The 15,863-nt window shown below is 42.3% G+C and overlaps 1 protein-coding gene across 6 annotated transcripts in view; it reads left to right on the forward strand.

The window, feature by feature from the left end:
- Window positions 1-15,863, forward strand: part of LOC138634242 (diacylglycerol kinase beta) — a 178,951-nt gene that overhangs the window by 73,430 nt on the left and 89,658 nt on the right. For all 6 annotated transcript variants that reach the window (XR_011311962.1, XR_011311961.1, XM_069721012.1 and 3 more), the window contains 2 exons: window positions 9,851-9,915; window positions 15,535-15,625. Coding sequence is in view for 4 of the 6 variants with exons in the window: in XM_069721012.1 (XP_069577113.1) it covers window positions 9,851-9,915; window positions 15,535-15,625 (156 nt within the window). In the remaining 2 variants the exon portion in view is untranslated. The remainder of the gene's footprint in view (window positions 1-9,850; window positions 9,916-15,534; window positions 15,626-15,863) is intronic.

Raw genomic sequence — 15,863 nt, forward strand, 5'->3', positions numbered from 1 at the left:
TTGAATTAAATATGGGTTTATATGATTCGGAAATCATTACATTCTGTTTAAATTTAAATTTTACACATCACATCTTTTTTGTAAACGTGGTTGTACTACTAAAATGTATTTGTGGGAGGCTGTTTCTCTGATGGTTGTGCTGGCTGTCCATTAATCATAAGGTTGGCGGTTTGTTCCCCATGTCCTCCTGTCCACATGCCAAAGTGTCCTTAGGCAAGACATTCAGCCCCAAGTTGCTGCTTCCATTGGTGTGAATATGTGTGTAAATGAAACCGTGTAAAATGCTTTGAGACCGCTAAGGCGATAAAGTGCTATATAAGTGCAGATTATTTACCATTTAATAAAAAAAAAAAAATCATGATCAATTTATCAATATTAATTGGTTGAATATTTAGCTTAATTGGTTTTGGCAAAATGTGTTGGCATTGGCTAATTACAATTAAAAAAGCCCCAACATCTGAAATCTTGTTTGGTCCCACAGAAATAAAACATCTGTGATATTGTGTCATCCAGCTCCAAACATTACAAAAGTACATCAGCTAACTTCCAAAGGGTCACAGAAAGTCTTTCTAGTCAGTTAGTCTCATTGAGAAAAAGGTAACTCATCACCATTGTTTGTAAATTTACAAAACTCAGTCACTACTAAGTAGTAATTAACATGCATTATTACAGTAATACTTATTTGGAATTTTAAATTTCAGTTCTTGGTTCTCATCAATTTTAAAATCCCTGCTTCCAAACTGTCGGATTAAAATGAAAAGTAGTTTTTACAACGATAATACGGTGACAAAGGTTCTCTGATCCATGTGGATATTAACAATTAGCCCATTCATCAGTGAATTTCTGTTTCCTCTTGAGAAGGTTTGGTCTTTTAATTGGTGGAAAAGAAACATGCTACCAGGTGCCAGTTGCTAAGCAACCTTTAATCTTATCCTGATGGAGATATGAGTATAAGGGCCTCAGGGACGTTTATACAGAGGTGACAAACAAGGCCTTCATGAAGCTATCAACAGGCATAATGGATGTGTCCTCACAACGGGTTAAAGAATTGTTTTGTTTTAGTATTTCTTTATAGCAAAATGTCACCTATGGAGAGATTTACAAAGTAGTCCGACCATTTAACCATCAGTTCTGCTCTCATCAGCGTATTGTCAGACTCGTGCAGTCCACCGTGTTATGAATAGCAGACTATGAATAAACAGAAGTGACATATGTGTGAAGAGGACATACGTGCACAGGTAGTAGTTGAGGGGTTTTGGCAGGAAAAAGATGCACCACGGTGTCGTTACACAACTGAACCCCCACTGATATCTTCATACTGTATGTGAGTGTAGACACACAACATGGAAGTGAAACACTGACAGTTACAGATACACTCATCTATATGTTGGTGGTTGCAGTTTGCCCATTCTCACAGTTTTATACATCAAATGAAGTCTGTATGAACTGCACCAACTTGTTTTCTAGCGCCACCTGTGTGTCAGACAGAGGCGGACATTAATATTTGACTGGCGGTCTTAGTTTAATGATGATTTTGATCTCTTCCATTTCCCACATTTACTAGTTTGTGTCATCATTTCATAATCAGATATGACAGTATTCAGAATTGGGAAGTAATAAGTCAAAGTATCACTCTCAGTATTGTACTTGTTACATTGTGTATTTCCTCAAGTAGTTACTTTATCTACTTATACAAAGGCAGGAGTAACTGATAGATCTGATAAGCTCTCATGATATGATGCTTTGCTTTTCTTACTGACCGTCCATGACAATCTTTTCTTTTGCCAACTTCCTCATCTTGCTGAAGGGATGTAGGTACAAGTGTACGGCAAGACCCCATGACAGTACTGTTGGGTGTGGTCCAATCATCATCCATCAGTGATGTCATCGTTGGTTTGTGAACGTTATGAAGCCTCCAGTTCAGATTCTGTCCGTCACCATCTTGCTAGTTCGGAGCGGTTTGGAGCAGGAAGTGACCATATTTGGACAAGCTGGGGGAGGAGCTAGTGGTGGATTTGACCGATCTGATTGGAAACCTGACGATACTACGTCCCGCCCACCAATAGCTGTAACCTGACTGCACCACAGGCCTGTCAATCAAACAGACACGCCCCCAAAAACAGGTCTTCTTGAATCTTCTTTTCTAATGAATGAGGGATTATTTTCAGATGGACCTCCAGAAAACTAATCTGGATGTACAGAAAACTTTTTGACTGAGATTTTATGAGAGATTTTGAATGGGAGTCTATGAAAACTTGCGCTTTTTGGAGCCAACCTCTAGTGGCCGTTGGTGGTACTCCAGTTGAAGGCACTTCTGCATCGACCTCATTTTTCAGTCCATGGTTGTAACCAAAATGCTGTCGCGTGGTTTGTGTTTCGCTCTGAGGTGAGACAGACACACAGAGACAGACTAGCGATACAGAGAGAGAAAACCACCTGGTCAAGTGTCTACATGATGTAGTTAGAGCCTTCGCTGAGATTCTGCTGTGATCAAACGGTACGAATGTGATCACAGATCATTTCCATGTATATTTTAGCCGGGAACCGTGCGGCTCGCGTGAAAAATAGCCATCGGGTCTATTTTCTAAATGACGCAACGCACGTCTCGGCAGGCAGTGAGGATGCTCTCATCCGTTAACATGGACGCCGAAATGAAAAGAAGCCACGCAGGCTGTGTGTTCCAGGCCTAACACTGCTCCACACATGAGCTTGTGCCCGTGTTCATCAAGTTGACAAAATGGTTGACCATCCCTACATCTGCCCCCAACGCACAGAACATGGATCGATGTTTGTGCTGCGCCCATATTGATGTGAACAGAGCCCATCATCTCCATCCAGGATCTCTATATACAGTAACTTATTCCTCTCGTGTCGTTCTAAAATGATTAAAAACATTTCAAAGAGCTTCATAGTTCCAGTATAGTTTGAGTCAATCTCACAAACACCTTTTCACTGCTGCAATCTGACACTAAAAATAGTCCACAACAATTCAGCCTTAAAAAAAAACATGCCACGCAGTCTGTTTGTGAACCTTTTATGAACAGACGTGGAGCTGAGAGTGAAGCGCTCAGAAGTGGACCAACACTTTAATGATCTTTATGGGATTTGTTGACGTGAAGAAAAATATAGAACAAGCCAAGCTTTTTTCTTTAGTGTAAAGGTTCCTTGTGTCTCTGACATCACTCCAATGTGGCCGAACGCTGAACAGAGCGACAGATCGCTGCACCTCCAGGAGCCGTAGTGACAGATGGTCGAGTATCTGGTGCACACGACACCTGAGCGAACCAAATCTGACTCACACCGATGATGTCGCCATTAGTAAGACCTCAAATCTGGTTTACTAACCATACAAGGTTTGTATTTCCTGTCATCTCATCGTAGACCTTCCTACCCAGGGTTTGGTTGCTATGGAGACAGGAGGCTTGCAAGGCTGAATCTGAAAGCTTCCACAGTCGTCTGTCCTTTATCTCACTGACTTAATTGTGGATGACATAGTGTTGGGCATGTGGCTCGCTCAGCCACCCGGAGCTGCAAATCACAAGGCAGATGATGAGATTTTAGATGAGATAACAATTAATTGATCCCTAGCAGTGACAAATACACGTTTTACTTATATTACCGCATATTATAAGTGCTAATATTTTCTTACAGTATTTAGGAGATGAAATGAACATAAAGTTGTATGTATAATGGGGTTTAGTGTCTGTTTAAAGGAGCATTGTGCAGTATGCTGACTGTGGAGGTTGACAGCGTTACATGAAGGACGTGTGAAGCTCTAACTACTGATTCAGCTTCACTATATAAGATGTATTTCAGCATTCAAGTTCATTTAGTGGAAGATAGTAAAATAATACACCCTATATTCACAAATCAAGCCTTTCCAGCTTCAACCAGCTGCTTCCACATGCAGGTCAGTGTCGCTTCACTTGACCTGCAGCCTGGAAAGAATGTTGTGAGAGGAATTTGAGAGAAGGAAATCACACCATGTCAGCAGCCATTAAAGATGCCACCTCATGTTTCAATGAGGAAGCTGATCCATCTGCAGCATGTGTGACGGTGCAGCAGCTTCTGTGGACGGGTGCACAGGTGTAAGTGCGTACGTGAGTGCACATGACTATGGTGTGCAATGCAAGATGATTCCAAGTGTTAATGGCCAGTTCCAAATGTGCACTGCAGCCCCTGCCTTTGCCATTAGCCGGGGGGGTGTCTGCTATCATATGGCTCCTCTGATGGTCATGCTGGAGAAGTGCTGGCATCAGGGCAACTGAAATGTGAAGGAGTTTGCTGTTCACTGCAGACATCCCTGCAGCTCTTGAATCCTAATGCAGCTAGTGTTACAATAGGTTAGGTTAGGTTAGGTAGTTACTTTATTAATTCCCGAGGGGAAATTTTTTAATATCTGAAGAAAACACGTTTATTCTTGTAAAAAATGATTTCACTACAAAGTATTTTTAGCAGCCTCAATGGGAAGAACCCACAGATTGTATATATACATATATATAAGTAGACGTAGCTTCAGGTCTGAAATATGATGCAGAAGTGTCTTCAGCTACAATACCAGCGAGTGCCACTAGAGGTCGGCTCCAAAAAGCCTCCGGCTCCATAGACTCCCATTCAACTTCTCTCATCAAATCCAAAGTGAATAAAATGTGTCCATCAGTTATCTCGGTGTTGTTAGCTAAAGTCACTCCTTCTTCTTAGTTTTCTGGAGGTCCATCTGAAAATAATCCCTCATTCATTAGAAAAGAAGATTCAAGAAGACCTGTTTTTGGGGGCGTGTCTGTTTGATTGACAGGTCTGTGGTGCAGTCAGGTTACAGCTATCGGTGGGCGGGACGTAGTATCGTCAGGTTTCCAATCAGATCGGTCAGATCCACCGCTGGCTCCTCCCCCAGCTCGTCCAAATATGGTCACTTCCTGCTCCAAACTGCTCTGAACTAGCAAAGATGGTGACGGACAGAATCTGAACTGGAGGATTCATAACGTTCGCAAACCAACGATGAAATCACTGATGGTCGATGACATCACTGATGGATGATGACATCACTGATGGTTGGCGCTTGGACGAACCCCATTTGCTGAAGAAGAGTGTGTGATACAGTGAAAAGCTCCAGAACTAAATTAATCTAAAAGTCTTTGTGGTCCTTTTTTATTTCTTTGTAGTTGTTTTGCATCTTTGTGGTCGTTTAGTGTCTTTGGTAGTTTTGCATGAAGGTTTTTTTGTTCTCTTTGTTCTTTGCTTCTCTTTCAGGCCATTTTGAGGTTGTTCAGTGCTCTAATTAGTTCTGTTGCTTTTCTTGTCATTTTGGTTACCTTGTAATAGTTTCATGTCTCTTTACATTTGTTTTTTAGTCGTTTGATTTACCTCCCAAGAGTAAATGTGCTCAGTCTCATTTGTTAGATTAAGTTAAGCCAGATAACTGAAAGATATCCTGGCTATGTTGAAGCTGCTTTGAATTGCTGGAGTTTGAAGATCTCATGAAGCAGCATGGAATCATGGGAGTTGTGGTCTTCATTGACATGAAGAGAGATCAAATCATGTTCAAGGAGGAGGTTGCGTATAAAGCTTTCGTACAACAGAGTGGCGTGCAAATGTTTGTCGAGTCCTTTCCTCACTCTCACATCATCTGGTCTTTCCCATGTTTCCCTGGAAGTTAGAGAAAGTAGTTAGTTGTAAATTAATTATGATGCCAATCACGATGCCGTAAATCCCCCATGTCTGGATGAAACAAAGATGTCACTGGAACATCTTGTTACTAATTCAATGTCTAAAACGGATGAGTGGTCAGAAAACAAGGCGGCCAGGATCCGTCTGTGTGCGTATGAAGGGAAGTGTTGGCGAGAGAGCGATGGAGTCGTCCTGGCACAGACTGAAGGTCAGGGGAAGTATCAGTGACAGGAAGTCAGTGCTTGCCAAAATCAGGCCAGGTTACCACGGTAATGAATGACCGTGCTGAGTGACACCTGGCTGGTCTTAAAGACGGGAGGAACGGCACACACATGGTCCAACACGTGGACTAACAAACATCTTCACACGTCTAGATCGGCTTTGAAAAACCGAAACGTTGCCTTCCATTCTCAGATGAGTAAAATGTGTAACATTAACTATTTCAAACCGTGAGTGGACAAAAGCAGAGCGTGAGCAGCTGTTTTCAATCTGACAGACAAGTAGTTTCACTTTTCTGATTGTGATTCCTTCTTTAATTTCAGTTCAGCCGTGTAATCTGTGACATGCAGGTGACGATCCGCTAGGAAAGCTCCAGGATTTCTGTATATTCAGTAAAAATTGAGCAACGATAATACAGTTATTTTAGTTTCACTTCTGTGGTTTTGTTTGAATACCAGCAGGATTGAAACTCTCCCTCCTTTAGTGAGACGCCCATTTGATTTGGAGGAAAATTAGTCTTACAAATGTAGAATCTACACATGGAAAATAAGATTTACAAACATTTACATGGATTTGTGTGCACTTTGAGTGTGTGTGTATGGGAACACAAAGTTTTGTCTGATTTGACATGTATCTCACCACATAATGCTGTCAGTAGAGATATCTTTTTAGGAGGTTGTCTGGAATCTGGCAGCATCAGAAGCATGTTTGTGGGACACTTGTCCTGCAGTTTGATCGTAGCCTGCAGCGACCCCGACCCAGTTTCACTGTGTGAATATCATCTGTTCGCCCTCCATAGAGAACCGTTTGCAGTCCTTCCATCCTACTACATACCACTACCTCGGGTTCATTTGAACCAATCAGCATGCACCTAAACCGGCCGATACTCTGCCACTGCTGCAACTACCTACCGAGTCCAACAAAGCATTTTCTGCTGAGTACAGAATGTTTTTAACGTTGTTTTTAATGAACGCCAGAGACGTGACGAGGTGATGAGCACTGAACGTTCAGTGTTTCTTTCTGGTCACCGAGAGTTGCGCTCGTCACTGTCACCAGCCGTCCAATCCCAGTGGAGGAGGGCCGGGACAAACGCAGTTAACCACCAACACCGGTCTCCAATTGGTCCGCCCTTCAGAGTAGATGCAAACTTTAAAACGTGCTGAGTTTCCAGACTTTATTCAAAGAGAAGGAAACTGAATCTGCGAGCGACAGTCGGAGTAGCCAGGCTTGTCGGACCCGTCTTCATAACGGGATTATTTATGTCCACTAATATGTGACGCCATCATTACAAAGCTCTGCTCCCGCTCTGTCTTGTGATTTGTGTTCATGCGTAATTGGATGGAGAGTCGTGGGTGTGGAGATGCAGGTAGAGCAGCGGAGTCCGACCGGGAGCTCCTGACAACAACTCGGTGGACTGTCGTGAAATTTGGTTGAGAAATCCGAGCTGGTGCAGCGGCATATTGGTCTTCCTGGGTTTTCTCATTCTGCTGTGTAATTCTGCTGCCCACAGTCAGCTGGGAGAGACTACAGCCTCCCTTTACATGTACATACTGATCTCAAAACACAAAACGATACTCAGAAAACTGCTCAGATGCCTTTAAGAAGCTTGAGGAGCTGCAACATGTATTGAATCAACAAACTCATAAACTGAGATGAGATTGGCAAAAATCAAATTTATTGTTTTATTCTTTACATTCCTGGATCAACCCCAGTTTCTGCCTTCAAGTAGGCACAGAACAATAACAAAGATGGAAAGAGTAAAAATCTCATTAAAGTCAAATGAAAGTTCAAATTATTTTTAAAAATCTTAAATAAAATTTTAAAGAGTCACGCCTTTTCATGTATTTTAGTTTCTACGTAAATGAGCTAAATACAGACAGGAATGTTTCTGTTGATATAGGAAATAAATGAAGATTTGAGTTTGTAAAATCCCAGTGTTACCAGTGTCCCAGTATTCCAGTATCAGAGGATGTGAGAGATTTGAGGTCCTCTGTGACATTTCTCTGACATTAAGCCAACCGAGCCCATTACCAGAGGCCAGTGAACGGGCTGATCTGGAAATCCTCCCTCCGCCGGCTGCACTGAGGTGACATTTCCCAGCCAGTGTTCTTGTTGTTTTTTGTTGTTTGTCACTCTCTTTTCCCCGTCCTTCTTTTCACATCAGCCGTCCCCTCGCACCTCCTCCTGCCCCCACACACCACGAGTACAACTTCAAACGGCAAGATCAAAACAACCTTCATCACACAGGCAACTATAGGCGATGCCAAATGTCACGCGTTGTTACCGCCGCGTTTTTCAGGGGGATAGAAGGCATTCAAACGTTGCTGTGTTCAGTGATCGCCAGCAGCAGCGGACTGACAGCACGTTTAGGGACAGACAACATGTTTTGGAGCTTTGCAGCCTCCGCAGTGTACCAAAACCACAGAAAAACATGAACATAGGTCTCCTTGGGAGGATTGTAAAGGACTTTCAGTCTCTGAATTCCTGATGATGATAACCAAAGATAATCAGCTCTTTAGTTTGAGCTCTTGGACCTCCTGTGGCGTCTCCTCGTTCCCAGACTCTGTCATCATATTCCCTGACAGTTAAAGCAGCTCTTTTTTAGATCTGATATCTGCTGATGCTGTGAGATCTCCGTGTCGGACTAAAGAGGTGTACAGCGGTGGTCCGGTAGCACCGCTTCATGGTTTTGATGGGTGTGATGGCACCGGCACACCTGTCTCGTCAGAACCTTCCGTTCTCCTGCTGCTCACAAACACCTGCAGCCTGTCATCACGTTGGTTTCGCCTGTCACAGTTGCAGGACGCAACACTTTGGTATAAATATAAGCCTCTTCTATTGAAAGAAGGTAAACTGGTTGACTAAAATAACATCGATTTACAATGACATGAAATAAAGCCGCTTTTCCAGGAAGTAGAAACAGAGGCAAAAACACATTTAGTGTCTCAAACAGCAGCTCATGTTATTGCTGTTGATGTAGTTGATCTTGAGCTTCTTTTCTATGCACAGCAGCTGTAAACTGTCAGAGACAGATAACATCCTCGGGTCTGAGTGGAACAGAAGGAGCTCTGGTCAAGCTCAACCTGAAGTCAAGTTAAAGCTGCTCAGTCTATTTGATTTCTATCCACTCAATGCTCAAGTGTGTTTTGTGTAGAAGCTGTGTGACTACATGCTGCAAAGCATTTTGCTGGATAGTCACGGTATTTTTGTGTCTTTATATTAATATGATTTAAATCATGTTGGATGCATTACAAAAATGTTGAACACATTTACCAGACAAGGTTCACATCTGGGCCTTTAGATCTAAATTCCTGTTATTTATTGGACTTTTGCAGTTCAGTATTATGAATGCATCTCAGTTGTTTTAGAGGGTAAAAGCTCTTTTATTTGACAAAGTACCGTAGCTAGATGTTGCGTTTGTCCAGCAGACTGATCCGAATGTGCAAAATGCCGACGGCCAAATTCCAACCGGAGGCTTCATAACGGCCGTTCACAAACCAACGGGCGACGTCACTGCTGATCGCCACTCGCCTCCGCCCTCATCATTTCCACCCGTGTCCAACTGTATTCTCACCCTCTTGTGTGTTGAGTCTGCGTATTTTTGTCGGTCGGTGCCCGTTCGTTGTTGTCCTTCGTGCTCTTCGTTCGAGGCATTGTTCTCGCGTTTATCTTCTTCAGTCGTGCATTTGGGCTCAGTCCTTGTTACCCCAGCGTTACAAGTGTTCAAGACCTGCATATATATAAAAATATATGGGCCAAAATCAAGACATATGCACCCACCAGGACTCTCTTGGGCATGTGCAGCCATGCAAATACAAAAAGCATAAACTGGCTTTCAGACAAACACCATACTTTACTTAAAGTCTAACTTATTTTTATGCTTTGGCTTTTGACCTATCACAAGCTGTGTTAATGTGTAGGATTGATGTCATGTAGGTGATGTTGTCTCTGTTTTCCCCGACAGGATGCCTCCATCGCCCATCGCTTTCATCTTATGCGGGAAAAGCACCCTGAGAAGTTCAACAGCAGGTTAGTGAATGTGATATTTTGAAAACAGCCACTAGGAGTGAGAGACACTGACACTGAGCAGTCAATGAGGTGGAGAGTGGTACTTTGAATAGTGTTTGGCCACATCTTAATACCATTAGCTAATAAGCAACGTCATAACCAGCTAGTGACGTACCACTTTAATCTGGAAACCTAATTTCACACTGAGCCACAATTATCAGAAACTGTGGGATCAATATACTGGCAGCGTTGGCCTTGTCTGTGTTAAAGCTAAACTTTCTGGCACATGATTATATATGCCTGGAGCCATGCTTTAAAAGTCCTGCCACAAATACAACCCTATTTCTGAAAAAGTTGGGACACTGCGTAAAATGTAAACAAAAACAGAATGCAATGATTTGCAAATCCCATAAATCCTTATTTAATTTAAAATAGACCAAAGACAACATATCAAATGTTGGAACTGAGAATTTTTATTGTTTTATGAAAAATATCTGACTTTTCTGAATGAACTCCTTTAAGATGGATTGAGGCGAAGTGTAAAACTTCAGAAGGACCATCCAGCTTGTTATCAGCTCAGTTCTAAAGCCAGCATCTGTGATGGTACAGGGATGCATTAGTGCACATGGCATGGGTAGCTTGAACATCTGGAAGGAAGCATTAATGCTGAATGATATATTCAGGTTTTGGAGCAACATATGCTGCCATCCAGACAACGTCTCTTTCAGGGAAGGTCTTGTTTATTTCAGCAGAACAACGTCCAACCACATTCTGCACGTATTCCACCAGCATGGTTCTCTAGTAGAAGAGTCCGCTGATAAACTGGCCTCCTGCAGTCCAGACCTGTCAATCATTGAAAACATCTGGCGCATCAGGACATGAACAATACAACAAAGGAGTCCCTGAACTGTTGAGCAGCTGAAATCCTCTATCAGGCAAGAATGGGACCACATTTCACTTTCAAAACTTCAGAAACTGCTCTCCTCGGTTCCCAAACATTTACAGTGTTGTTAAAACAAGGGTTGATGCAGCTCAATGGAACTTTTTTGATACCTGTTGCTGGGATCAAATTCAAAATGAGCTTATATACAGTTTCAGCATTTGATTTGTTGTTTTCTGTCTATCCGCAATAAAATCTGTGTTTATGGGATTTACAAATCATTGCATTCTTTTTTTATTTCCATTTTACACTGGGTTGTATTTGGAATGACAACTATTCCAACTCTTGTTCATTTTTACGTAAAGGTTTGTGCAGGTCTTTTCTGGTTCGGGTTGCGTTGTCAACTAATTATAAAACGAGTTGTCAATGGTCTCAAAAATAATCCTGATATATCACAGCAGAACAGGATGAAGGCAGATGAAGACAGTTTATGACATTTAATGTGTGTGTGTGTGTGTGTGTGTGTGTGTGTGTGTGTGTGTGTGTGTGTGTGTGTGTGTGTGTGTGTGTGTGTGTGTGTGTGTGTGTGTGTGTGTGTGTGTGTGTGTGTGTGTGTGCGCGCGCATGTACACTGGAGTACAGTTCCTGAAGGTGTGGCTCTAATCCCAAATCAAACAGTGACAGGTTGTTGCCATGGTAACAAAGTGTAGTCCTACTTTGTACATTGAGTAGTAAAGTGTAGGAGCTTGTTATGAAGGCCGCTGTCTCACTTGGGAACTGGGCTTTTTATGCTGGTGTTTCATGTTGTTTGTATGATGACAACGTTAATGCTTCCTTCTACAGTTAATTAGTTTAACATACTGTGAAAAATACAAACAGAGGAGCAGCGGCAGTAAGAATGAGAACAAAAGAGATGGGTTGTTCTTTGAAATTCAATAATTAATGCTGTTTCCATCCTTAGTCCTGTATCTGAGTCCATTATCACAGGCAGAAGCAAGAGTAGGTGATAAAAGAGAAAAGAAAGATAACCCCGGATCTCTGAGGGCCGTCTCTTTGAACCATCAGTTAAAAGATGTAGAGACCAGGATATATGTAGTACACAAAACCCAGATGTTGAACACAAGAACCTATAAAGCACGTTTCCTTTCTTCAAAATGTGCTTCACTTTTGTAAGCTGAACTGGAGCCTCATAATGAGATTAAAGTGTGTCCTTCATTTTTAACATAAAATCTTTGATCCTTTTGTTCTTGTTTAGCATTAGTTTTTGTGCAGAAACTTGGGAATAAAAGGCTTAGTCAGGTCGTCTCCCTGCTGCACTCGCTGTCCATAAGAGACGGGGAAAAAACATGAGTTAATTGCATTTCTTCCATGCTGTCTCAAGTGGAAGCAGCTTAATGAGGTCAGGCAGCTCGCCTTGTTGAGAATCACAACTGTTTCTAATTGTGATCTCAAATATGCTCATAATCCCCTGATCTGACAGCAGTGGAGGTTTCTGGGGAGGAATTAACCTGAAAGAGAAAGAAAATTAGCGGCACAAAAAACACGGCTTCAGACAAGTTAATAATCGTTTCTTTATTATTTCATGTTCGGTATTGTGCATGTTAATTCTAAAATTTATGAATGTTTTAATAACTTCAGCCTTTGAAGGTGTGTGATGGATCCTGTAGGTCCTGTTCTGTTTAAATACTCTCCGTCCGCTACGCCCACATCATGTGAACATGCCAACGTTGTATCATGAAATGTATCACTTTGAGATTCTTTTTTGAGCACATGCTCAAAAAACATGGAGGTTCATTCTTGAACTTACTGTCTGTGATAAAAACATACAAACTAAAATTTCACTCGCTGAGCTTTTCTCACTGAAAGTCACGTGAGACTGTTCACTGCTAATAACGTCGAGGATCTTAGAGGAAGAACGTCCTGAAGAGGATCCAACCAGACCAAATATCAAGAAGGCCACATACTGTGTTTCTAATCCAGGTCCGACATCGCTTCATTTGCAGACGAGCTGCTGAGAACCTTTGACATTGCAAAGTGGGCGAGACTCAAACTTGCAGAGTCCAGTGGTCAGATTGAGGTCAGATCAAGTGAACTGCTCCACAATTAGTTTGAGGCCAAAACAGCTTTCTTTGTTCAGGTAATCCCTCCGTTCAGCAGCCTCAGCTGTACTTTACGTGCTAATGAGCAATTGTTAGCAGGCTAAAACCATAGAAGAAAGCAGACATTGTAAAACTGCTAAACATCCTCACAGGTTTCTGATAGGGAGCAAGTTATGATGTTAGTGTTCAGCATAAAGCTCAGCTCTGCCTAAGGACAGCATCACAGAGCCAAGAGCAGGGCTGCAGATTCTTGTGCTGCGTTCCACATGTTCTACTGGTGTTCTACATGTTCTACTTGTGTTCCACATGTTCTACTGGTGTTCTACATGTTCTACTGGTGTTCTACATGTTCTACTGGTGTTCCACATGTTCTACTTGTGTTCCACATGTTCTACTGGTGTTCTACATGTTCTACTTGTGTTCCACATGTTCTACTGGTGTTCTACATGTTCTACTGGTGTTCCACATGTTCTACTGGTGTTCCACATGTTCTACTGGTGTTCCACATGTTCTACTGGTGTTCCACATGTTCTACTGGTGTTCCACATGTTCTACTTGTGTTCCACATGTTCTACTGGTGTTCTACATGTTCTACTTGTGTTCCACATGTTCTACTTGTGTTCTACATGTTCTACTTGTGTTCCACATGTTCTACTGGTGTTCTACATGTTCTACTGGTGTTCCACATGTTCTACTGGTGTTCCACATGTTCTACTTGTGTTCCACATGTTCTACTGGTGTTCTACATGTTCTACTTGTGTTCCACATGTTCTACTTGTGTTCTACATGTTCTACTTGTGTTCCACATGTTCTACTGGTGTTCTACATGTTCTACTGGTGTTCCACATGTTCTACTGGTGTTCCACATGTTCTACTTGTGTTCCACATGTTCTACTGGTGTTCTACATGTTCTACTTGTGTTCCACATGTTCTACTTGTGTTCTACATCTACTTGTGTTCCAGATGTTCTGCTTGTGTTCTACATCTACATGTGTTCAAGCACTCAATAAACACACTGATTCTTCTATCCAGTGAAAAAGAAAAACTTTGTGTTCAGGAACAGCTGCAGCTTCCTCACATGCTTTAATTTGAAAATCCTTTATGCCGGTGGCCCCGCCCCTTCCTCTACAGAGCCAGGATGGCGACCGTTTAGGGTGGAAAGTGTCCAGAGTTTCACACTTCTTGTTTGGAGCGTTCTGAGTGCTTCATCCTGGTACTTGTAGTGTTCTGATGTTAGTGTACTTTAACACACTGATGCACTCAGAATAGAGAGAGTTAGTACACAAGTACAACATCTGGAACACAAGAACAACATCTGGAACACAAGAACCTCATCTGGAACCCAAGAACAACATCTGGAACACATAAACAACACCTGGAACACAAGTACAACATCTGGAACATAAGTACAACATCTGGAACACAAGAACAACATCTGGAACACAAGAACCTCATCTGGAACCCAAGAACAACATCTGGAACACGAGCACAACATCTGGAACATAAGTACAACATCTGGAACACAAGAACAACATCTGGAACACAAGAACAACATCTGGAACACAAAAACAACACCTGGAACACAAGAACCTCACCTGGAACACAGGTACAACATCTGGAACACAAGTACAACATCTAGAACACACGAACAACATCTGGAACACAAGAACCTCACCTGGAACACAAGAACAACACCTGGAACACAAGAACATCTGGAACACAAAAACAACACCTGGAACACAAGAACAACATCTAGAACACAAAAACAACACCTGGAACACAAGAACCTCACCTGGAACACAAGAACAACACCTGGAACACAAGAACATCTGGAACACAAAAACAACACCTGGAACACAAGAACAACATCTAGAACACAAGAACAACATCTGGAACACAAGAACAACATCTAGAACGCAAGAACAACATCTGGAACAAAAGAACAACATCTGGAACACGAGTACAACATCTGGAACACAGCATCAGTGTGTTTATCACTGATTTTGTCGACAGGTTAGGAGGACTTTGGGTCTCTGAGTCGTACTGTCAGTGAGTCTTCTAACTACTGAAAACGCACACATCCCCGCTGGGATGATGTTTACCGTTGATGCCCCACTACAGATTTCACCTTATTATTCAACCACTGTTCATAATCAGCATGGTTACAAATGAATCAGGATAAAAACAAAACTACGTCCATCAGGTCACCTCTGACACATCCTGCAGGGCGGATGAGCCACGTCAGACCTGGAGGTTGAATCCCAGTAGTATTTATCTCAGTCTCTACCAGCAGTCCACAGGCCATTTTCACATTGCAGCTCACGGCGCTGTTTTGACGGACGAGCGGACAACAGCAGACAGCCTGTTTGACAGATGGTGGGTCAACTTTCTGTGCTTCAGTATGTAGCCGCCACGCCAGCTCGAAGGCTTCGGGGTGCAGCGATCAATGGAGCTCTGACCTCTTGCTTCTCATGACCACTAGCTGTTCTGAGCTGTCAGAAAATGTGAGATGACTCAAGGCACCGGATAGCTTCAATATGTGTCCACTACACCAAAAACAAATCCCGCTGAAGGCTCATAACACTTTACTAGGACTACTTTCTAATGTGCTCACAAAAAAACAAACGCTGTCTGTCTTCTGTTTCCTGTCTCGCTCCGTAGAAAGAAGAACAAGCTTTGGTACTTTGAGTTCGGCACCACTGAGACGATATCTGCCACCTGCAAGAAACTCAACGAATGCATAGAAGTGGAGGTGAGTCACAGCCTGATCACAGCATGGTGGATGAGTGGTGACAGGAATTGACTGGTTGGCCAGCTGATAGAAGCAATGCAGCTGTGTCTTTAAAAACAAAAGAGTGATATTTAAAACTCCACATATCAAAACATTTGCTTTTCTGTATTTTTCCTGACAGGCTTTTACATTCGCTTCTTTTGTTTTTCTGAAAAGTAAAGCAGAAATTTACAACAAGGTACTTTGCTTATATTCCTAA

Source organism: Brachyistius frenatus, unplaced genomic scaffold (assembly GCF_029030835.1).
Source record: "Brachyistius frenatus isolate BFR_SWC_R1_liver_20210118 unplaced genomic scaffold, ASM2903083v1 Contig_255, whole genome shotgun sequence".
In the NCBI taxonomy this organism is placed as follows: Eukaryota; Metazoa; Chordata; class Actinopteri; family Embiotocidae; genus Brachyistius; species Brachyistius frenatus.